The 25,000-nt window shown below is 46.2% G+C and overlaps 1 protein-coding gene across 2 annotated transcripts in view; it reads right to left on the bottom strand.

Moving 5' to 3' along the window:
• Window positions 1-7,947: 7,947 nt before the first annotated feature.
• Window positions 7,948-25,000, bottom strand: part of LOC143282631 (uncharacterized) — a 22,959-nt gene continuing 5,906 nt past the window's right edge. For both annotated transcript variants that reach the window (XM_076588277.1, XM_076588276.1), the window contains exons 2-4: window positions 20,838-20,971; window positions 18,815-18,950; window positions 7,948-11,193 (exon numbers count right to left, since the gene is read on the bottom strand). In XM_076588277.1, the coding sequence (XP_076444392.1) occupies window positions 9,290-11,193; window positions 18,815-18,950; window positions 20,838-20,963 (2,166 nt within the window). In that variant the 5' untranslated portion in view covers window positions 20,964-20,971 and the 3' untranslated portion in view covers window positions 7,948-9,289. The remainder of the gene's footprint in view (window positions 11,194-18,814; window positions 18,951-20,837; window positions 20,972-25,000) is intronic.

Here is a 25,000-nt window from a genome sequence, read left to right as displayed (position 1 = left end):
ACTGACAACACGACTTGAGTGTCCGAGTATGAATACAGGTAACTGAAAATAGCAAAGCATCCTTCTGCAATTCTTTATATCTTTTTTGTTCTTACTGTCTCTGTCAACTTTGTCTTCCTATGTTTTTTTCCTGTCTCTGTCAACTTTGTTTTCCTATGTTTTTTTTCTCTCTGTCAACTTTGTCTTCCTATGTTTTTTTCCCTGTCTCTGTCAACTTTGTCTTCCTATGTTTTTTTCCCCTGTCTCTGTCAACTTTGTCTTCCTATGTTTTTTTTTCTCTCTGTCAACTTTGTCTTCCTATGTTTTTTCCCCGGTCTCTGTCAACTTTGTCTTCCTATGTTTTTTTCCCGTCTCTGTCAACTTTGTCTTCCTATGTTTTTTTCCTGTCTCTGACAACTTTGTCTTCCTATGTTTTTTTTCCTGTCTCTGTCAACTTTGTCTTCCTATGTTTTTTTCCTGTCTCTGTCAACTTTGTCTTCCTATGTTTTTTTTCCTGTTTCTGTCAACTTTGTCTTCCTTTGTTTTTTTCCCTATCTGTCAACTATGTCTTCCTATCTTTTTTTCTCTCTCTGTCAACTTTGTCTTCCTATTTTTTCCCCTCTCTGTCAACTTGGTCTTCCTATGTTTTTTTTTCCTGTCTCTGTCAACTTTGTTTTCCTATGTTTTTTTCCCTCTCTGTCAACTTTGTCTTCCTATGTTGTTTTTTTTCTCTCTGTCAACTTTGTCTTCCTATGTTTTTTTTCTCTCTGTCAACTTTGTCTTCCTATGTTTTTTTTTCTCTCTGTCAACTTTGTCTTCCTATGTTTTCTTCCTGTCTCTGTCAACTTTGTCTTCCTATGTTTTTTTCCCCCTGTCTCTGTCAACTTTGTCTTCCTATGATTTCTTACTGTCTCTGTCAACTTTGTCTTCCTATTTTTTGTTTTTTTTCCTCTGTCAACTTTGTCTTCCTATGTTTTTTCCCTGTCTCTGTCAACTTTGTCTTCCTATGTTTTTTTTCCTCTCTGTCAACTTTGTCTTCCTGTTTTTTCCTGTCTGTCAACTTTGTCTTCCTATGTTTTTTCCTCTCTGTCAACTTTGTCTTCCTATGTTTTTTCCCTGTCTCTGTTAACTTTGTCTTCCTATGTTTTTTTCCTGTCTCTGTCAACTTTCTCTTCCTATGTTTTTTTTTTCTATCTGTCAACTTTGTCTTCCTATGTTTTTTCCCCCGTCTCTGTCAACTTTGTCTTCCTATGTTTTTTTTCCCTGTCTCTGTCAACTTTGTCTTCCTATGTTTTTTTCCCTGTCTCTGTCAACTTTGTCTTCCTATGTTTTGTTTCCTGTTTCTGTCAACTTTGTCTTCCTATGTTTTTTCCTCTGTCAACTTTGTCTTCCTATGTTTTCTTCCTGTCTCTGTCAACTTTGTCTTCCTATGTTTATGTTTTTTTCCTGTCTCTGTCAACTTTGTCTTCCTATGTTTATGTTTTTTTCCTGTCTCTGTCAACTTTGTCTTCCTATGCTTTTTCCCCCTGTCAACTTTGTCTTCCTATGTTTTTTTCCTGTCTCTGTCAACTTTGTCTTCCTATGTTTTTTTTCCTTCTCTGTCAACTTTGTCTTGCTATGCTTTTTTCCCCCTGTCAACTTTGTCTTCCTATGTTTCTTTCCTGTCTCTGTCAACTTTGTCTTCCTTTGTTTTTTTTCCTGTCTCTGTCAACTTTGTCTTCCCATCTTTTTTTCTCTCTCTCTGTCAACTTTGTCTTCCTATTTTTTCCCCTCTCTGTCAACTTTGTCTTCCTATGTTTTTTCCCCTGTCTCTGTCAACTTTGTCTTCCTATGTTTTTTCCTCTCTGTCAACTTTGTCTTCCTATGTTTTTTCCTCTCTGTCAACTTTGTCTTCCTATGTTTTCTTCCTGTCTCTGTCACCTTTGTCTTCCTATGTTTTTTTTCTTGTCTCTCTCAACTTTGTCTTCCTACTTTTTTTTCTCCTCTCTGTCAACTTTGTCTTCCTATTTTTTTTTCTGTCTCTATCAACGTTGTCTTCCTATGTTTTTTCTGTCTATCAACTTTGTCTTCCTATGTTTTTTTCCTCTCTGTCAACTTTGTCTTCCTATGTTTTTTTTCTGTCTCTATCAACGTTGTCTTCCTATTTACCTACGGTGAAGGCTGTAAGAAAGGTCCAGCAGCTCCTGAGATCAAGCCAAGTCAGTTTGTTAATCCTTTTGTTGTTTTGTTGTTGTTGTGTTGTTTTTCACGCATTACATTACAAAGATTTGTTCGCACCGTACATTTCACAGACTTATTAATACATTACATTCCACAGCCTTGTTCACATTTTGCATTACATTACACTACACACACACACACACACACACACACACACACACACACACACACACACACACACACACACACACACACACGCACACACACACACACACACACACACATGAAATGAAAATTAATAATATTTATTCAGAAGACCATCGGCCCATTCTGAAGGGACCTGAATAAGTAAGTTACAATCGTAATCGTATACGAAGAAAACATCTCACCAAGCAATATATATTTCTAACTGAAGCAACTGCACGACTTTTGAAGGCTTTATATAAATATAGTAATACGTTCCATATTATCTCTTTGTTGGTTGATGAAAACAAAAGGTTCAGCCGAAATATACATGGATTAGGATAATATTTTCTTGGAATAAATTCTTCTCTAAGATCACTATATACAGAGCAAAGAAACACAAAATGTACTTCATTCCCTTCAGCTGACTCACATAATGGACATACTAGCTGTAGTGCAGACTTCTATATCTTAATGAATACCTGTACTTCATTCTCTTCAGCTGACTCACATAATGGACATACCAGCTGTAGTGCAGACTTCTATATCTTAATGAATACTTGTACTTCATTCTCTTCAGCTGACTCACATAATGGACATACCAGCTGTAGTACAGGACTTCTATATTTTAATGAATACTTGTACTTCATTGTCTTCAGCTGACCCACATAATGGACATACTGGCTGCAGTACAGGACTTCTATATTTAACAAATGCTTACATATTGATGAAACTCAGAAACTAAATTAATTCTTTATAAACCTGTTTATATTCATAGAAAGATACGACTCTCTATAGTGGCCATATTTAAAAGTCCTAAAATTGAAACTTTTCACTAGTTTGAATGTGATTATCCCAGTCTTGCCATCTGCAATCAATAATTCTTTGCTTGAACACTTTCACAAAGCCTGAAACAGATTCTACACCCTTGTTATGCCAAACAAATGAAAAACCCTACTTATCTAATGTTGTACGTATCTTTGTAACCCATGTATGTTTTCCCCTTTCATCAAGATCATGTAACATTCTATAAGCTTTATATGATAGTCTGTCTCTCCATTTGAGTTAATTTCAACCAGAACCTGATGCACCGCACATTAGAGTTTAAATATATGAGATATATATCCAATTCACCGTAAAGCAAATCATTCGGCGTTCTGATATCTACACCTAACAATTTTTTAAGATAATAAGTATGTACTTTTTCAGTATCATACCTGCTTTATCCAAATCTCATATTTCGGATCCATACTGTACTATGGGTTGAACTTGGGCATCAAAAAGATTTTAAATAATTCAGGCGAATTATCTTTTATTCTGAATAACGTTTTCAGGATTCCCAATAATGCTTTTTTTTTTTTAGCCCTGCCAGTCAGGCCATCACAAGCTGTGTGTAAACTGAGCTTCGTTGAAAAATATAATATATGCCTTGGTATTTATAACTATTAACAACTTTTTTTTCTGCATTACCATAAACTCATCTCTCCCGTGAAGCTAAATAACCTCCTTTTCTAAAAACTAGGATGTTACTTTTGTTCACATTAACTCTTAACTCAAGATCTCTACTGGCTCTATACAAACTATTTAACTGATTTTGCAAACCAACAGCTGTTTCTGACAATAAAACAATATCATGTGCAAACAATAGGATAAATAGTTCAACAAAATCCGGAGAAAACGTAACACCGTGTGTCCCATATTCAATGATTTTTAAAGCTAAATCGTTAATAAACAGAGAGAACAAAGCTGGGCTGCATACATCTCCTTGCTTCACTCCTTTTACACAAGTTATTAATTCTGTGAAGTCAGTTCCACTTCTTATCCTTGCTTTTACATTGTTATACATGCTTCTTATATAACTGTAAAGTTTACCTTTCATTCCAGTTTTACCTTTCATTCCATTTTTATCAAGTATATGCCATAAAAGTTTTCTTGATATAGAATCAAAAACATTTTCAAAGTCTATAAATGCTACATATAATTTTCTATTATTAACTAATTGCTTTTGAACTGCAGCGAAAAGAGTGAAGATATGGTCTACAGTTGAATAACCTTGTTTGAAACCAGCTTGGTATTCCCCAGTAATGTTATTTTCGTCAACCCATTTTTGAAGTCCAGAATTAATAATTGAACTATATACTTTGCTACAAACATTACTCACAACCCCTATAATTGTTTGGATCATCCACATCTCCTTTCTTATGCAAAGTACAAATTATAGATTCAGTCCATTGTCCAGGATATACACCACAATCATACAATACATTAAATAACTTAACTAAAACATAACACCATTTTCACCAGAATACTTCAAAAGTTCACCTATCACACCATTTGGCCCTGCAGCCTTTGAATGTTTTAGTTTTCTTAATGCTTTCATAACTTCTTTTGTAATGGGCTGGTTAAAGCAGATCTCATTATTACATTCAACATGAGTAATCCCATTCTCCTGTGACTCAGTGTTACCATTTCCTTCCTCAATAATATTTTCTAAATGCTCACACCACACTTCAGTTGCAATGTTATTGTACAGTCCACTTTTTTAAATAATAATTTTACGAAGATTTTCCCAAACTTTGCTTTGATCACCTATAGAAGAAACTAAATCTTTCAGTAACAATTTTTTGTATTCGCTTTCTTTTCTTTCTAACATATATCTATATTCTCTCCTTGCTGTTCAATGCTCTGTTCCATCTTTGTCATTTTGTGTTCTACACCACTTTGAAAGCAGCATTCGCACTTTTTTTCTGCCAATATGGCATTCAGAATCAAACCATTTATTATGTTTCTGGGTACATCCTTTATCAACATAATATCCGTTCTTTCACACACACAGCTTGATGTAGGCATTCATTAAATAATTTCAGAGCCTCATCCACATTAACATCGATCATACTTCCAGCATTGCTGATAGCATCCTTGGACTCCTGGCAATTCACAGATTCAACAAAATGCTGAGCATATTCTGTTTTCCGTTGATATTTTTCAATAAAATATGTTTCTTTCTGGTCCCTCGGTTCATCGGTTTCTCCACAAAATGCTTGAATATATAATTCTGTTGGCATATAGTCTGAGTCAATCCTTTGAGCAACACGCCTTATGCTGGATGAGTACAGTGGTTTCTCCACAAAATGCTTGAATATATAATTCTATTGGCATATAGTCTGTCAATCCTTTGAGCAACACGCATTATGCTGGATGAGTACAGTGTGGAGAAAAAGTCATCACAAGCCAAACAGTAATCATTGACAGCACTGCCACTGTCGGTAACAAAAGTGAAATGGCCATCTCTGTCGCCAGACACGATTCAACATACAAAGACCAAGCGAGGTACACATGTTTAACATTTTTCTGCCATAAGAATTCAGTATTTTATCCTGTGAATGTCGAATAATACTTTCAGTTATCTTGTGATTTGATATAAAACTGTCTTCTATGTCACTAAGCAGTGGTCGTTCATCCCCTGTTCTACTATTCAAATCCCCATACCAAAACATATTAGTCATTATTAGTCAAAATATTATCAACAAGAGTATCTTCAAGTATTTCTAGACCATTATAAAAACTAGAAATATTATAGTAAGCGGAATATTCTGGTGGTAAATATTAATATACATAGAGGATGTCCTTACCTGCGCAAAAACAGTTTTCTTTCAATTAAAAAACAAAAAAATTATCATGTGCTACCTTAATTTCTTTTACATAATGAAATATTTCACTGGTCTTAATTAGACATTTAGCCCAGTTGAGTGCGTCCCCTGTTTGGACAGCGTACCAGCAGGTTTACAACATGCTGTGTGATTTGGAAATACAAGGTACTCAAAACTCTCAATAAACGTTTCTACAAAATATCCCCTGTCAGGACAGCGTAACAGCAGGTTTACAACATGCTGTGTGATTTGGAAATACAAAGGACTCAAAACTCTCAATAAACGTTTCTACAAAATATACAAAGTCAAAAGATGAAACATAAGAAATGAAATCTTCATCATGCAGTTTAGATAAAATGCCAGCAATGTTCCAGTGTAATAATGAAAAACACTTTGTGCACACCCATACAAATCATTTGAACTGTTTCTATTAATGTCATCAACATTATCATGAAAATTGTCAGCGTGACCATCAAGCGTATTTGAAACGCTCCCCCCTGTTCACTGACCTCATGGCACACTCGCCAGTTCAGCCCTTTCGCCCAACGAAAACGCACGATCAACACGTGCTGTCAAATTGGTTTTAACCTCTGTGCATTTTGTTATGTTCCCTTGTGGAGAGACAGAGAGAGAGGGAGAGAGAGAGAGACAGAGAGACAGAGAGAGAGGGAGAGAGAGGGAGAGACAGACACTTTTGACACTTTGACACTTTGACATTTTTATTGTCATTACCTGTAATGGTCTATTGACAAGGGGGTGACGGGGATTAATTCTTAAATCCTCTTAAATGCAAAGCAACATTCTGCTTAACAGCATTTCATCACCAAACAAACAAACAAACAAAGTCTCTAAATATAACTCTCTCACGATACATTAAGCAAGCGGAACACACACACACACACACACACACAAAGAAACTAATCAATCAAACTCGACCACCCATTCTAGGAGTGAAATAGTTCAATATATCAATTATCTACCTTACCAAATTAACATAAGAAAATAAAATTTACATATGGATATCCTCCTCATTTACTCTGGTGTGTTCTGATCAAAGTGATTATGCCTTATTTTTTGTGCTTCTGAGATAAATTTAGCTACTGACTGTATGATATATTCATCATCAGACGATAAAACAGAAAAAACATCATGTCTTTTAGCTAGATGAGATGAAAAAAATGTACATTTTTCTCTTACTTTATCGTATAATTTACAATGAAACAAAAAATGTTTTTCGTCATCTACACTAGATGCACACAAAGGACATGGCAATTCTGTGGATGCTGCAGGTTGAAACCACAATTTATTTGCATTGAAACCAAATGTCCGTAGCCGAAATCTTGCATAATTTAACCTGTGCCACTTATCTGTGATGACTGTTAGATATTTTTCAGTATGAAATATACTTTTGAATGAGAAAAACCAACTATATTTCTCTTTGCTTTCCATATCTGAATGCCAATTTTGCTTAAAAGAACAAATCAATCTATCTCTAAATTCTGATATAAACTGCTGTTCATTTCCCACTTCCTGATACATCCACACAATTCCAAAACCGTGTTCAGACAAAACCTTTTTTACACTATAAGTCCAGTTTTCCTTTCCTAATTCCATTTGTAACAACATCATCTCGTAAGCCTGTCTGGGTAAACGTGATTGTGGAAGTTTCAATAATTTCAACCAATACTTAATGCATTTTACAAATGTTCTTATATACAAAGGATATCTGCCCGTTTCCCCATATAACATTGTGTTGGATGAATGAATTGGCACATTTAAAAAACGTTTAATTGCATAAGTATGTACTTTTTCCATCTGTGAATTTACCTTTAGTCCCCAAACTTCGGCTGCATATGTAAGTATAGGTTCAATCTGTGTATCGAACATTTTCCAAAACAAACAGTAATCAATAGACTTAAGCTTTTTTAATGAATTCAATATTTCAATAACACCTTTCTTTGCTTTCCTGCAAGATTCTTCCCAAGCATAATTTAAGCTTAATTTTGTTGAGAATATCATTCCCAAATATTTATATGAATTTATAACTTTAACATCCTCATTTCCATAAAGCCATTTTTCGTGCACTGACAGATGTCCACCCATTCTAAATACAATAATGTTAGTTTTATCCATGTTCACTGTTAAACCCAAATAGTGAGGGAGAGACAGAGAGACAGAGAGAGAGGGAGAGAGGGAGAGAGAGAGAGCTCAGAACTCAGAACATTTTTTTATGTTCAAGGATTCATAAGACACAGAGAGAGAGAGAGAGAGAGAGAGAGAGAGAGAGAGAGAGAGATCTTCCAGCGTCCACCTTCCTCCCCAAAGCGCACAGCCCTTGGCCCAGCGAAAACGAAAGTGTACAAGAGAGTGGTGGGATGAGTGAAGGGCATGCAGGGCCATCCAGAGAGCCAAAGACAGAAGCTGTGAGAAAGGTCCAACAGCTGCTGACATCAAGTCAAATCACTACGTTCATTCTTTTCTTTTCTTTTTTCTCACACTTTACAGTACACAGACTTGTTTACACATGACATTACATAGCCTTGTTCACATTTTGCTTTACATTACACACACACACACACACACACACACACACACACACACACACACACACACACACACACACACAGAGAGAGCTCCTTGCGTCCAGCTGCCTCCAAGCACACAACCCTTGGCTCAGCGAAAACGAAAGTGCACACGAGCGTGTTAGGAGGAAGGAGTGAGGGAAGGACCAATCCAGTTCACGGTGCATTCCAGAAAAGACCCCCCATGGAAAAGACTCCCCATGGAGATAAGTACACATCCACGTATTGTGCCACAGACTGCAGGGATGTCTTCCACTTGTAGTGTTTCGGTTTTTCTTTTATTCCCCTTTTTTCTTTAAAAAAAATTGCTTGTTTAATTAAGTTGAATGTGGAAAAACCCAACAGGAAAAGAACAGTGCAATGTCAGAGAAAATGACACGCCGACAAAGTTAGCACCAGCACAGTCATGTTTGAGTATCTCCATGTTGGCCAAACAACGTAACGAGGAAAAGACAACAAAGAAAGTGAATGATGACCTGCATGCCTTGGAGTGAACTAGAACTGTTCAGCGTTCATCTGGGACTTTCGACACGACGAACGAGCAGACGAAGCAGACTTCATCTTCATATGTTTTGCCGGAGTTGGTCCTCATTTTTCTTCTTAATGTGTGTGTGTGTGTGTGTGTGTGTGTGTGTGTGCGTGCGTGCGTGCGTGCGTGCGTGCGTGCGCGCGCGCGTCTTAAACAACACTGGCGTCCTGGCCGTGGCAGTGGTGGCGGTGAGTCAGTCAGCACTACTACTGGCCCATGGACAGTCCTGCGGCGTGACTCTTCTGGGCGATCCTCCGGCACAGGTCCAGCGGAGTGACCACGTCCCTCAGCCCGCTGTCCGACGTGTAGGGCCAATGGGGGCCGCTGGGGCCGGGGCCGTTCAGCCTGGGCAGGAGGAGCTGGGAGGGGCGGCCTCCCCCCATGGCGGCCTGCAGCTTCTGGGAGGCCACCATGTACCTGGGGAAGACGTCGATGCGGGGGTACAGCAGGTCGTGGCGGGCCAAGGACTGCCGGCGGAACCTGACCGACTCGCAGTCCGGACACAGCTGAGGCCCCAGGAGAGCGCAGTATGCGGCGTGATGGCAGGAGGAGGGGCTCTGGGGGCTGAGCGGCACTCCTCCGGGGACCGGGGTCTGGAACGTCGTCGACTCCGCCGCCGCTGCCGCCGTCGTCGTAACCCTGCGCGGCTCTAGATCCAGAGGAGGCACCGCCGCCACCAACACGCGCGGTGTGATCTCATGCTGTTCGTCTGCTGCTACAGGGGACTTGCTGGTCGTGCTGTATACTCGTGGGCTGGTGCTCCTAGGACTGTCTGTGGCGTCTGCGATACCAGCGTCCCGTTGTTTTCTGTCCGGAGGAGAGTGTTTTTCCCGGGTGGAGGCGGCATCAGACAGATCCCAGGCACGGGGATGGACCGCACGGCCACCGCCTTCCTCACCTTGAACCCCCCACTGGTCACCGTCGTCGTCCAAAGCCTCGTTGTGGGTGTCGGTGGGGGCTGAGGGGGGAGGGGGAGGGGGAGGGGCGGAGGAGAGCCAGAAGTGAGCGGACTGCTGCCGGGGACTGGGTCCCTGTCTTCCGCACAGCCGGCCCTCACGTGACTTCACCGTGCGCGGCAGCACCACGCTGAGGATGACCTTGGACGACGTGTGGGTCACCGTGCTCCGGCCCTCCACTTCCTCCTCCCCTTCCTCCTCCCCCTCGCCCCCTTCCGGGAGTTCAGCGAAAGGGTCGTGCCCGAGGCGAGAGACGAGGGGCTTCCAGAGGGCGGCCTTGCGGTCGTTGACGGTTCCCAGCCCCGTCGGCTGGAAGGTGGGGCTGGGGGGCTTGGCGTTCATGGGCACCACGTCACGCCGCTTGGTGACCTCCGGCGTCAGCCCCGCCTTGCCGCGGTGCACGGACCACCTGCCCGTCTGCCGTGAGGTCGGCGTGGAGCGCACTTCCAGGGGCGAGGCCACACGGGGGGGCGGGTCCAGACGACGGGAGGTCTCCGTGCGGGGCTCGGTGTCCGGCTTGGGGTCCGGGTAGTGCTGGTTCACGCGGCGGATCACGTCGAAGCCTCGCTCCAGTTCGGGCTCCTTCTTGGCGGCCTTCTCGGCGCTGCGCCACGACAGGGGCTTCTTCTCCACCGTCAGCACGATGTCCTCGGGGCGGTCCCTGGGGCCGTCCACAGGGCTGAAGTCCTTCAGTCGGCCCTTAGGCAGCTCCACGGGGTGGTAGTCCTTGGGCCGAACCCAGGAGGTGTCGGCGATGAAGTGACCGTCTTTGGGATGGCCGATGAACATTTCCGCCAGGTGACGGTCTTGAGGGAGAGCGTTGGAGGAGGAGGGGGGGTCTGGTGAGTGGCGGGGTGGACTGGTGGTGGTGGTGGGGGGTCCCACCAGGCCGCACGTGCCCCCGGGGCTGCCCTGTTCCCTGCTCCCCATCATCAGGTCACCGCCCTGCCCCCCTTCCGGGTCCCGTGGGGGCACAGAGGCCTGATTTGATGCGGGGGGTGAGTGGTTGGGTGGGGAGAGGGTGTGTGGAGGACCTGTGGGCTGGCTCAGTGGGGGCTGGGCCGGGGTGGTGGCCTGGTCTGTGTCTGCTTCAGCAGCGGCGATGTCTCCAGAGTCCTTGTGGGCACGCTCAGTTTCTGGTCCGTCTTTGGCTTCTGAAAAAAACACACACACCAAGAATACGTTACGATATCGCTTCATGTAGGACATTTCTTAACACTTAGTGCTTCTGAAAAAACCCCACCAAGAATACGTCATGATATCGCTTCATGTAGGACATTTCTTAACACTTAGTGCTTCTGAAAAAAAACCCACCAAGAATACGTTACGATATCGCTTCATGTAGGACATTTCTTAACACTTAGTGCTTCTGAAAAAACCCCACCAAGAATACGTCATGATATCGCTTCATGTAGGACATTTCTTAACACTTAGTGCTTCTGAAAAAAACCCACCAAGAATACGTTACGATATCGCTTCATGTAGGACATTTCTTAACACTTAGTGCTTCTGAAAAAAACCCCACCAAGAATACGTCATGATATCGCTTCATGTAGGACATTTCTTAACACTTAGTGCTTCTGAAAAAACCCCCACCAAGAATACGTTACGATATCGCTTCATGTAGGACATTTCTTAACACTTAGTGCTTCTGAAAAAAACCCCACCAAGAATACGTTACGATATCGCTTCATGTAGGACTCCTTCCAAGAGAAGGAAAACTCCCAAGAGAAAACCCGGCCAACTGTAAACCGTTACCAGAACTGAAGATCACCGAAGACGGCGCCACAGTGGCCTCTCTAAGGGGCGTGATCTAGTCAAAACCGGCTGTGCACGCACTCTACGCCACATGGCTACGCAGACAACGTTAGACCGATGTGGTGTCGTCTTCCTGGACCATGGCCGGGGGGAGACGGTGCCGGGCCCTCAGCCTCAAAGGGGCCCATCCACTACTACCGACCACGGACACCATGCTTCCCAGACTCTTTGGGGAGAACAGATTGGAGCACATGGGCAAGCAGCACTTCGTATCGTCCACTGGAATGCGGAAGGAGTACAGCGCAAGAAGGTTGAGCTCCAGCGGTTTCTGCGTGATAATGCGATCGATGTATGTTGCATCCAAGAGACTCACCTCAAGAACACTCACCGCTTTTTCATAAGAGGTTACGAGTTGTTCAGACAAGACTGAAAGCACAGACCAAAGGGAGGCCTCAACACCCTGGTAAGAAACAACATCCCAGTGGCAGAGAACCAGAGTTCTGGTCAAGCTGATCTCGACACAGAATTTCTGGGAGTCAAGTTGGTGTTGCCAGGCACGTCAGTGACAGTCCTCAATGTCTACTCACCTACAAACCAAATACAGCTTGACTCTAACCTCGTTGACTCCCACAGCTGGATCATCACAGGAGACTTTAACAGCCACTCACCCAGCTGGGGCTACCAAGATCTCAACAAGAAGGGAGAAGATGTGGAAAACTGGGCAATCAGTAACCAGCTAATCCTCATCAACAGTCCAAAAGATCCACCTACGTGCTACTCACGAGCATGGAGGACCACAAGCACTCCTGACCTGGCCTTCGCGACAGACGACATCCATAGCATTGCCCAAAGGGAGGTGTCGCCACAGCTTGGAGGCAGCGACCACAGGCCAGTGATCATTACAGTACAGAGACAGTTTGAAACCCATCCCACCAGGCTCCCAGCAAGCTGGAATTACAAGAAGGCAAACTGGGACCTTTTCAAGTACGAGGCAGACAAGAGGACTTCTGCGCTGACACTGTCGCACCAAGACATCAACGAAAATGCCAATAATTTTAATAAGGCAGTATTAGACGCGGCGCACGCAGCTATTCCACGAGGCAAACGCATGAACTACCGTCCCTAGTGGACACCTGAGCTCGACACCCTGCACAAGACCCTCAGTGAAGCCAGGGACACGATGGAGAGCTCCCCCACTGACGAAAATGTAGAGACACAACAGAGCGAAAACTGCGTTCATAAAGGAAAAGCTGCAAGCAACACGCAAGAGCTGGCAAGACAAGACATCCTCCCTGAACATGGAGACAGACATGCAGGGGCTTTGGAAGCTGACAAAGAAACTGAACGATGACAACCCCAGCAGAGGCAAAACCGTCATCGAGCAGGACAACCAGCTGAAAACAGAAAAGGCCGCAGCCAACACCTCTGCGGAACTATACCGAGAGGAGAGTACGATCCACATGTCCAGACAGCGCATCAAGCAGGTACGAGAGGAAACCACGAAACTTATGACATCAGACCCACATGGCATAGATGACAGCTGTACCAGCGAACCATTCACCACGAAGGAGCTGAAACAAGGCATTCGCAAGCTGAAGCCCAAGAAAGCTCCGGGGCCTGATGGTGTCACTGGCGACATGCTGAAGCACCTGGGACCAGCATCCAGAACAGTGCTGCTTCAGATCTTCAACTACAGCTGGACAGCAGGAGTTGTACCTTCCATCTAGAAAGAGGCAGAGATCATCCCGATCCCAAAGAAGGGAAAGAATAAGAAGGACCCCCACAGCTACAGACCAATCAGCCTTCTGAGCTGTGTCGGCAAGCTGCTGGAAAGGATGGTCAACCGCCGCCTCACCTTCCTCCTGGAAACACAGCACATTCTTTCACCTACCCAGACCGGCTACAGAAAATTCCGCAACACAGAAGATCAACTAGCCCTCCTTGTCCAGGACATTGAAAACTCTTTTCAGGAGAAGAAGAAACTGGCCGTGTTTTTTGACCTGTCGAGAGCGTTTGACAAAGTGTGGAAGGAGGGCCTCATCCTGAAACTTCTGCAAGCCGGCGTACGTAGCAAGATGTACATGTGGATCCAGCACTACCTCTTCGGCAGGACCGCAAGGGTCAAACTAGACTGCTTCCACAGCAGAAAGGTCAAGCTACGTGAGGCTGTCCCCCAGGGAGGAGTGCTTTCCCCAACATTGTTTCTGTTGTATATCAACGACATCAGAGACAATATCACGAAGCACGTCTCCAACAGTCTGCACGCAGACGACCTGGCAGTATGGACATCCGCTGAACACACCAGCACGGCCTCCTACCGGCTTCAGGAAGTCGTCAGCAATATCGCTACATGGACAGAAGACTGGGGTCTTGAGCTCAACACCACAAAAACCAACGCAACACTCTTCTCTCTCTCCACCGCCAACGAGCAAGTCAAGCTGAAGCTCCAGGGACAGATCTTGCCCCAGACGGATACACCAACATTCCTTGGCGTCAAGCTGGACACCCGCCTGACCTGGAGGCCCCAGGTTGAGGAGATGGAGAGGAGAGGCATCCGCAAGCTAGCCCTGCTGAAGAAGCTGGCCGGGACGACTTGGGGAGCAGACAGCAGGCTTCTCGCCAGGGTCTACATGGGAGCGGTCAGACCCACCATGGAGTACGCCTCAACCTCGTGGGGCACAGCCTCCAAGACCAACAAGAGCCGGCTCGACAAAGTCCAAAATACGGGACTACGCCTCATACTTGGAACCATGAGGTCCACGCCGATCCATGACATGGAGAAAACTGCTAACGGTGAGCCCCTGGAGAGAAGACGCGACCTGAAAGTCCTGATGCAGGGAGAGAAGCTCAGAAGACTGCCCTCACACCACCTACACCACAGACTGGAGCAGCCCACCAAGAACCGTCTCAAACGTCAGAGCCTCAACCACCAGTATAAAGCACTCAGAGCACAGCACAGCGATGTTCTGGCGGCAAAAGGGGAGTCTTGCACTGACCTTGCCTTGCCTGACTGGAGGCTCGACCAAGAGATAGAGGCCACCATAAGCCTCAGAGTTCCTGGCATCACCACCAAATACCAGGAACCAGCTACTCTCAAGATCCTGACTCTGGCCATGATAGAGGAGTCCTACCCAGCCAGCTCCTGGACCCATGTATACACGGACGGATCAGCGGAGAAAGCCACACACAACGGAGGCAGTGGTGTCTACATCAGATTTCCCGATGGAGAGCACAGCAGCATCGCACTCCCTGGAGGAAAACTCTGTTCCAATTTCAGAGCTGAAGTCCTGGCCATTAAAACAGCAGCAGAATTCCTCTCCTCCTGTGGGAAGCCCCTTTGCAGTATCCCCATCTTCACTGACTCCATGTCCACACTCCAGGCCCTTGACTCCCCTGATCCTGGTCCACTGATCCAGTCCCTTAAGGCCTCCCTCGCAACCCTTACCCAAACAGCCCCAACGATCCTCCAGTGGGTGCCTGCACATGTAGGCCTCCCAGGCAACGAGCGTGCAGACCCCCTTGCTAGGGAAGGAAGCCAGCTCACACAGCCAACCATTCCTGCCACGTATGAGGAAGCGAAAACTCTCCTCCACAGCAGATTCCGAAGAGGCTGGGTCACCCTGAACGGAGGCTACCAGGCACACCAGGATCCCATCAGGACACTGGAGAGGAGACGCCAGACTACCATTTACCGCCTTCGCACAGGACACTGCGGCCTCCGAGCACACCTGAAGAGGATTGGAGTGGCAGCCACATCCTTATGTGATTGCGGCCAGGCTGACCAGACCCCATCCCATATTCTCCAAGACTGCCCCCTGTATGAGAAGATGCGGCAGCAGTCCTGGCCTGGGGGTGCTGACGTCAACACCAAGCTCTGGGGGACGGTAGCCGATCTTCGCCGGACGTCCGAGTTTGTGGCATCCCTCAGACTTCGACCCTGACTGCGTAGCTGTCGAACGCAAAAGAAAGAAAGAAAGAAAGAAAAGCTTCATGCAGGGCATTTCTTAACACTTAGTGCTTCTGAAAAACCCCCACCAAGAATACGTCACGATATCGCTTCATGTAGGACATTTCTTAACACTTAATGCTTCCAAACACCACTCACGCAAACATGTCCTGGCCTTTTGTTATTTTACCCTTTCCTGTCTTTCTGCACACACACACACACACACACACACACACACACACACACACGCACGCACGCACGCACACACGCAGAGCAGAGAGAGAGACAGACAGACAGACAGACAGACAGACAGACACACACACACACACACACACACACACACACACACACACACACACAGAGACTGGCAGGCAGAGAGACAGAGACACAGAGAGAGAGAGAGACAGACAGACAGACAGACACACACACACACACACACATACACACAAACAGACAGACAGACAGGCAGAGAGAGAGAGAGAGAGAGAGAGAGAGAGAGAGAGAGAGAGAACTCAGAACTCAGAACTCAAAACGTTTTTATTCAAGGATTAAGATTTTAGGCATTGCCTATTCTTCCAATCTGTCCTTGCTAATCTACATCTATTACAAATAGCACACACATAAATGAAAGGAAAAGGTTTTCATGCAGAACTGTATACATAATGAAGAAAACACCCCCCGGCCCTCCACACACACCCACATCCGTGCACACACATGCATACACACACTGACGCTCGCGTGCGAGCGCACACACATACATACACACACACGCGCGCACACACACTGACAGCACCCCCTCACTCCCCCATACACTAAGATTCACAGATGGATAGGACAGTGAGTCACAGAGAGATAGATAGATAAGGTACAGTATTGTTACTGTCTCTGAAATCTATGTGTGGCAAGTGCAGCATACTACAGTGACTACCACCATCACCAATATTACTTGAACACTTGTCACGATAATGATAGAACGAAATGAATAGATTATGCATGCATAAGAAACAGAACGAGAGAAAAAAAAAAAAAAAAAAAAAAGAGAGAGAGAGAGAGAGAGAGGGAGAGAGAGAGAGAGAGAGAGAGAGAGAGAGAGAGAGAGAGAGAGAGAGAGAGCAAAACAAAACACGATGAAATGAGAAAGCAAGGGAGGAACAACAACAGCATAAATGACTGATACAAAAAAAATAAGACATAACTGACCCCTTTGTTACTGTGTACAGTAATGTAAAGATCAGAGTTATTTACTGTTGGAAGGGGTGAAGATGTTTATGTAGACTTGATTTGAAAATAGGAAGAGAACTGCCCGTTTGTATGTGCAAAGGAAGGGAGTTCCACAGGGATGCACCCGAAAATGCAAAACTAGTTTTGAACAAATCAATTCGGGTACGTGGCAAAATGTATTTATTAGAGCCGTATCGGCATGAAGCTCGTGTGAGCAGGTGTTGGAGATATTGCGGTGCCAAGTTATTGTGTGTTTTGTACATGAGTAATGCTTTGTTGAATTCTAGCTGGTTTTGAAGTGGAAGGATATTTAATCTGGCTTGCTTTTCTAACGTTGACAGTGAGTGATCTGGTAGAATTAATCTGGCTGCTCTCTTGTGGAGAGAATTTAGTTTCTTAAGATGAACATCTGCAGCACAGCTCCAGACAACAGATGCATAGTTGACGTGAGAAAGACAGTGAGCGTGGAAGAACATTTTGCGAGCTTCACTGTTTATGTAAGGTCTGAGCTGATTGAGTAAGAACAGACTGCGTGCCAACCTTTTACAGACAGAATCAATGTGAGCTTGCCATTTCAGTTCTTCATCAATTATGACTCCCAAGACGCGGTGCTCGCGAACTTGATCTATGGAGGTATCATCGACATTCAGGGTGAGAACAAGGGGATTTTCTTGGTGCTTTTGTCTTGACGTGATAATCATACTCTTTGTTTTTTGGGGATGAAGTGTCATACAGTTGGATTTGCACCATTTAGAAACATCATTTAAGCCCGTTTGAAGAGAATTCTGAACTGAGGCAACGCTGACAGCACTGGAATGAAGGGAAGTGTCATCTGCAAAAAGGTCACACGAGATTCTGGAGTCTGATAAAGACAAAGGAAGATCATTGATAAATATGCAGAATAGAAGCGGCCCTAAAACTGATCCTTGAGGAACTCCACTTTTTATTGCTCCCGTAGAAGAGAATCTACCATTGGTGAACACATGTTGTGTTCTGTCGGTAAGGAATGATTCGAAAAAGGACAGCGTAGAGGGGTCTCTGAGATACAATGACAATTTTGTGAGTAATATTTCGTGGTCAACGAGATCAAAAGCTTTCTGTAAGTCAAGAAAAACAGCGCCTACGATTTCACTGCGGTTGATGCCAGACAACCATGAATCACACAGTTGGACTAACGCTGTTTGACATGAGTGACGATGTCGGAAACCTGACTGCAAAGGATGGAAAAGATTATGTTTTTCCAGATATTGCATAAGATGTTTATGAACATGTCTTTCGAGTGGTTTCGACAATACTGACAGAAGCGAAATAGGTCTAAAGTTGTTCAGATCAGACGTGTCTTTTGACTTCGGTAATGGAATAACTTTCGCTGACTTAAGAGCGAGAGCGAGAGAGAGAGAGAGAGAGAGAGAGAGAGAGAGAGAGAGAGACTTTGATTCTTTAATTTTTCCTCATAAGATGAATCAATTTGCAACGGACATATGTCCGTTAATGGTTTACAGATCTCATTTCATGATGAATTAAGTTAATGATGTAAGAACGTCGCACTGCATGTTGTAATCGTGTCAGTATCTTATATAAATTTATTGCTATTTACACTTGTAGTATTTCTGTTGTTGTTCCCGGTAGATTTTTTGTGTGTTTCTTGTAATTGTTTATTTCCATATTATCCTTTCCAGACCCCCACTTCCCCCATTTCTTCCTTTTTTTATTTAAAAAAAAAATTTCTTCTCTTTCTTTTTCTGAGGGCAGGATGTAAAAAAGCTGTATAAGCTTATTCTTTTACCTTCAATAAAGATCATTTTAACTCGACTCGACTTGACTTGACGTGACGGACAACGGGTACCTACCGGTGCCTCCGGGCGGAAAGCGACGTGCCAGTGTGTCCAGCAGCTGCTGCTCCAGCTCCACCCTCCCCCCCACCCGGGCCCTCACCCCCTCCTCCATCACCCGCCTCCTCTTCTCCTGATGGTCACTCCCTACAACCTGCAACACACGGGGTGAGGGGGTGAGGTGAGGGGGGTGAGGTGAGGTGGTGGGGTGAGGTGAGGGGGTGGGGTGAGGTGAGGGGGTGGGGTGAGGGGGTGAGGTGAGGGGGGTGAGGTGAGGTGAGGGGGGTGAGGTGAGGGGGTGAGGTGAGGGGGTGGGGTGAGGGGGTGAGGTGGGGGTGAGGTGAGGTGAGGGGGGTGAGGTGAGGTGAGGGGGGTGAGGTGAGGTGAGGGGGGTGAGGTGAGGGGGTGGGGTGAGGGGGTGGGGTGAGGTGAGGGGGCTGAGGTGAGGTGAGGGGGTGAGGTGAGGTGAGGGGGGTGAGGTGAGGTGAGGGGGTGAGGTGAGGTGAGGGGGGTGAGGTGAGGGGGTGAGGTGAGGGGGGTGAGGTGAGGTGAGGGGGGTGAGGTGAGGTGAGGGGGGTGAGGTGAGGGGGGTGAGGTGAGGGGGGGTGAGGTGAGGTGAGGGGGGTGAGGTGAGGGGGTGGGGTGAGGGGGTGGGGTGAGGTGAGGGGGGTGAGGTGAGGTGAGGGGGTGAGGTGAGGTGAGGGGGGTGAGGTGAGGGGGTGGGGTGAGGGGGTGGGGTGAGGTGAGGGGTGTGAGGTGAGGTGAGGGGGTGAGGTGAGGTGAGGGGGGTGAGGTGAGGTGAGGGGGTGAGGTGAGGGGGGTGAGGTGAGGGGGTGGGGTGAGGGGGTGGGGTGAGGTGAGGGGGGTGACGGTGAGGTGAGGGGGTGAGGTGAGGTGAGGGGGGTGAGGTGAGGGGGTGGGGTGAGGGGGTGGGGTGAGGGGGTGGGGTGAGGTGAGGTGAGGGGGGTGAGGTGAGGGGGTGGGGTGAGGGGTTGGGGTGAGGGGGGTGGGGTGAGGTGAGGGGGTGGGGTCAGGTGAGGGGGTGAAGTGAGGGGGTGAGGTGAGGGGGTGGGGTGAGGTGAGGGGGTGAGGTGAGGGGGTGAGGTGAGTGAGTGAGGGTGATGGGGTGAGGTGAGGGGGGTGGGGTGAGGTGAGGAGGTGGGGTGAGGTGAGGGGGTGAGGTGAGGTGAGGGGGGTGAGGTGAAGGGGTGGGGTGACGGTGAGGGGGGGTGAGGTGAGGGGGTGGGGTGAGGGGGTGGGGTGAGGGGGTGGGGTGAGGTGAGGTGAGGGGGGTGAGGTGAGGGGGTGGGGTGAGGGGTTGGGGTGAGGGGGTGGGGTGAGGTGAGGGGGTGGGGTGAGGTGAGGGGGTGGGGTCAGGTGAGGGGGTGAAGTGAGGGGGTGAGGTGAGGGGGTGGGGTGAGGTGAGGGGGTGAGGTGAGGGGGTGAGGTGAGGGAGTGAGGGTGATGGGGTGAGGTGAGGGGGGTGGGGTGAGGTGAGGGGGGTGAGGAGGTGTGTGTGTGTGTATCTCGGTCTGTAATGTTGCTGTTGGTGCTGGTTTCAGTGCTGTATATGTACAATAAAATCATTGTCATTGTCAGATCTCTCTCTCTCTCTCCATGCAATGAAAGACGGCAATAAGCAGAGGCACACATGCTTCTTTGTATCCAGCCATGTAAATGTAAAGAGACCAATGAAAATTCAAGTGATTATGAATTGATGAATAAGACCATAGGGGTAAACAAAAAGACAGGGAACACATACATAATTCTATATGCATGCTCACAATTTAACGAGTGTTATCATTATGAAATATATATCCCTTCCCCTCCCCCCCCTCTCTCTCTCCCACTATGTTGTGTGTGTGGGGGGGGGGGAGGAGGAGGCTGTGCGTGTGTGTGGGGGGGGGGGGAGGAGGAGGCTGTGCGTGTGTGTGTGGGGGGGGGGGGGAGGAGGAGGCTGTGCGTGTGTGTGTGTTGATTTCAAACGGCCACTGGCAGGGACAGGAGTCAGGCAGCCTGCCAGCCTTGGACAACAACACACCTGACGAAGACTGACGTATTGTTTTTCCAGGTCAGTGTGGCTCCTGCACACCGCTCCCACCATCCCCAGCCCCTTCAACATCCCCGGCCTGCACGTGCTGCCCTGTGCGGGGTCTGTCCTCGGCATGGAGCGCCCTGCCCAACATGGTACATGGCAACGTCACGTCTCCTTTAGTGACTGACAGTCATCGTTATCGTCATCATCGTCGTCATCTCTCAAAGTCGTCATGATAATTTTCTCTCAAAGTTATCATCGTCGTCATCTTTCATTTATTGATAATGAACATATATCGTATGGCAAGATTTCGCTGTATTGTGACATGAAGTCCATGATATGAAAATGAATAACAATTGTATGTAAAGAACACACATTTGATATCATGTAAAAGTTTTGTTGAACAAAGGCATACAAAGAGTGATACCATTACCCCAAGACCAATTTAAAGCGAAGAATCTCCGGAACATTCGCTGACTTATACTCCAATTAGTTAGGTGACAAGTTAGTTAATTAGTTGATAAGAAGGTAAGTCGATTGAATGGTTGCTAATTATTGTTAATTAATTAGGCTAGTTGTTAGCTAATTTGTTAGTTGGTAGCCTATATAATTATTTTGCGAGTAAGGAAGTTGGTTAGTTAATGAATGAATTATCACTTATTTGTTTTCAATTTCTCTCTCTCTCCCTCTCTCTCTCTCTCTCTCCTTTTTTTTTTATCTTGACAACATTGCAGAATGGACGGGGATACCATTTGCAGAGACCATGCTTTAACACATAACCGACAGACCTGGAGGAATCTGGTGAACAGTTCTGTATGATGTCACGATGCCATTCACACAATTCAGGGTGAAGAAGAAGAAGAAGAAGAAGAAGAAGAAGAAGAAGAAGAAGAAGAAGAAGAAGAAGAAGAAGAACAACAACAACAACAACAACAACAACGAGGAAGAGGAAGAGGAAGAAAGTGGAGCAAGTGCAACGTTGATTTCTGACCGTTACGAAAAGGGCGGTGTGAGGAGGAAGGTAAGGAGAACATAGCACGGTGTGAGGAGGAAGGTAAGGAGGAGAACGGTGTGAGGAGGAAGGTAAGAAGGAGAACATAGCACGGTGTGAGGAGGAAGGTAAGGAGAACATAGCACGGTGTGAGGAGGAAGGTAAGGAGGAGAACGGTGTGAGGAGGAAGGTAAGAAGGAGAACATAGCACGGTGTGAGGAGGAAGGTAAGGAGAACATAGTACGGTGTGAGGAGGAAGGTAAGGAGAACATAGCACGGTGTGAGGAGGAAGGTAAGGAGAACATAGCACGGTGTGAGGAGGAAGGTAAGGAGAACATAGCACGGTGTGAGGAGGAAGGTAAGGAGAACATAGCACGGTGTGAGGAGGAAGGTAAGGAGAACATAGTACGGTGTGAGGAGGAAGGTAAGAAGGAGAACAGTGTGAGGAGGAAGGTAAGAAGGAGAACATAGCACAGTGTGAGGAGGAAGGTAAGAAGGAGAACATAGCACGTTGTGAGGAGGAAGGTAAGAAGGAGAACATAGCACGGTGTGAGGAGGAAGGAAAGAAGAAGAACATAGCACGGTGTGAGGAGGAAGGTAAGAAGGAGAACATAGCACGGTGTGAGGAGGAAGGTAAGAAGGAGAACGGTGTGAGGAGGAAGGTAAGAAGGAGAACATAGCACGGTGTGAGGAGGAAGGTAAGAAAGGGAGGACTGAGAACACAGGACGGCAACAAAAGGAGAAGAAGAAACAGAAAGAACGGAAGAGAAGAGAACATGGATATTGAAGATGGGACAGAGACAGAGAAATAGATCGAGGTAGAGAAAAGGAATGCAATAGAAGAAAAAATTAGAAAGAGGTGAGCAGAGAAGAAGGGTTGGACAGAGGAGAAGGAAAAGGGCATAAAAAGAGGAAACAGAGAAAGAGACGGAGAAAGAGATAGAGATGAGAGTGAAGGAGAGAGAGAGAGGATGAGGAGACACGGTGTAACAAGGAAAAAGAGCAGGAGGACACAGAAAAGAAGGAGAAGGACACAGAGAAGGAGGAGGAGGAGACAGTGAAGAAGGAGGAGAAGGAGACAGTGAAGAAGGAGGAGAAGGAGACAGTGATGAAGGAGCAGGACACAGTGAAGAAGGAGGAGAAGGAGACAGTGAAGAAGGAGGAGAAGGAGACAGTGAAGAAGGAGGAGAAGGAGACAGTGAAGAAGGAGAAGGAGACAGTGAAGAAGGGCACAGTGAAGGAGGAGACAGTAAGAAGGAGACAGTGAAGAAGGAGAAGGAGACATGAAGGAGAAGGAGACAGTGGAGAAGGAGACAGAGAAGAAGGAGGAGACGCAGACAGAGAAGAAGACGGTGAAGAAGGAGAATGAGACAGTGAAGAAGGGCACAGTGGAGGAGACAGTAAGAAGGAGACAGTGAAGAAGGAGAAGGAGACATGAAGGAGAAGGAGACAGTGGAGAAGGAGGAGGAGAAGGAAACAGTGATGAAGGAGGAGAAAGAGACAGTGAAAAAGGAGAAGGACACAGTGAAGAAGGAGACAGTGAAGAAGGAGAAGGAGCAGGAGACAGTGAAAAAGGAGAAGGAGACAGTGAAGAAGGAGAAGGACACAGTGAAGAAGGAGAAGGACACAGTGAAGAAGGAGACAGTGAAGAAGGAGAAGGACACAGTGAAGAAGGAGACAGTGAAGAAGGAGAAGGAGACAGTGAAGAAGGAGAAGGACACAGTGAAGAAGGAGACAGTGAAGAAGGAGAAGGACACAGTGAAGAAGGAGACAGTGAAGAAGGAGAAGGAGACAGTGAAGAAGGAGAAGGACACAGTGAAGAAGGAGAAGGAGACAGTGAAGAAGGAGAAGGACGCAGTGAAGAAGGAGAAGGAGACAGTGAAGAAGGAGAAGGACGCAGTGAAGAAGGAGAAGGAGACAGTGAAGAAGGAGAAGGACACAGTGAAGAAGGAGACAGTGAAGAAGGAGAAGGACACAGTGAAGAAGGAGAAGGAGACAGTGAAGAAGGAGAAGGACGCAGTGAAGAAGGAGAAGGAGACAGTGAAGAAGGAGAAGGAGACAGTGAAGAAGGAGAATGAGACAGTGAAGAAGGACACAGTGAAGAAGGAGAAGGAGACAGTGAAGAAGGAGAAGGAGACAGTGAAGAAGGACACAGTGAAGAAGGAGAAGGAGACAGTGAAGAAGGAGAAGGAGACAGTGAAGAAGGACACAGTGAAGAAGGAGAAGGAGCAGGAGACAGTGAAGAAGAAGGACACAGTGAAGAAGGAGACAGTGAAGAAGGAGACAGTGAAGAAGGAGAAGGACACAGTGAAGAAGGACACAGTGAAGAAGGAGAAGGAGACAGTGAAGAAGGAGAAGGAGACAGTGAAGAAGAAGAAGAAGACAGTAAAGATGGACACAGTGAAGAAGGAGAAGGAGACAGTGAAGAAGGAGAAGGAGACAGTGAAGAAGGAGAAGGACACAGTGAAGAAGGAGAAGGACACAGTGAAGAAGGACACAGTGAAGAAGGAGACAGTGAAGAAGGAGAAGGAGACAGTGAAGAAGGAGAAGGATACAGTGAAGAAGGAGACAGTGAAGAAGGACAAGGAGACAGTGAAGAAGGAGAAGGATACAGTGAAGAAGGAGACAGTGAAGAAGGAGAAGGACACAGTGAAGAAGGAGAAGGACACAGTGAAGAAGGAGACAGTGAAGAAGGAGAAGGACACAGTGAAGAAGGAGACAGTGAAGAAGGAGACAGTGAAGAAGGAGAAGGAGACAGTGAAGAAGGACACAGTGAAGAAGGAGAAGGAGACAGTGAAGAAGGAGAAGGAGACAGTGAAGAAGAAGAAGAAGACAGTAAAGATGGACACAGTGAAGAAGGAGAAGGAGACAGTGAAGAAGGAGAAGGAGACAGTGAAGAAGGAGAAGGACACAGTGAAGAAGGAGACAGTGAAGAAGGAGAAGGACACAGTGAAGAAGGAGACAGTGAAGAAGGAGAAGGAGACAGTGAAGAAGGAGAAGGACACAGTGAAGAAGGAGAAGGACACAGTGAAGAAGGACACAGTGAAGAAGGAGAAGGAGACAGTGAAGAAGGAGAAGGAGACAGTGAAGAAGGAGACAGTGAAGAAGGAGAAGGAGACAGTGAAGAAGGAGAAGGAGACAGTGAAGAAGGAGACAGTGAAGAAGGAGACAGTGAAGA

This window comes from Babylonia areolata, chromosome 6 (genome assembly GCF_041734735.1).
Source record: "Babylonia areolata isolate BAREFJ2019XMU chromosome 6, ASM4173473v1, whole genome shotgun sequence".
Lineage (NCBI taxonomy): Eukaryota > Metazoa > Mollusca > Gastropoda > Neogastropoda > Buccinidae > Babylonia > Babylonia areolata.
The sequence above is the reverse complement of the archived record's forward strand: the minus strand, read 5'-3'. Positions and strand labels throughout refer to the sequence as shown.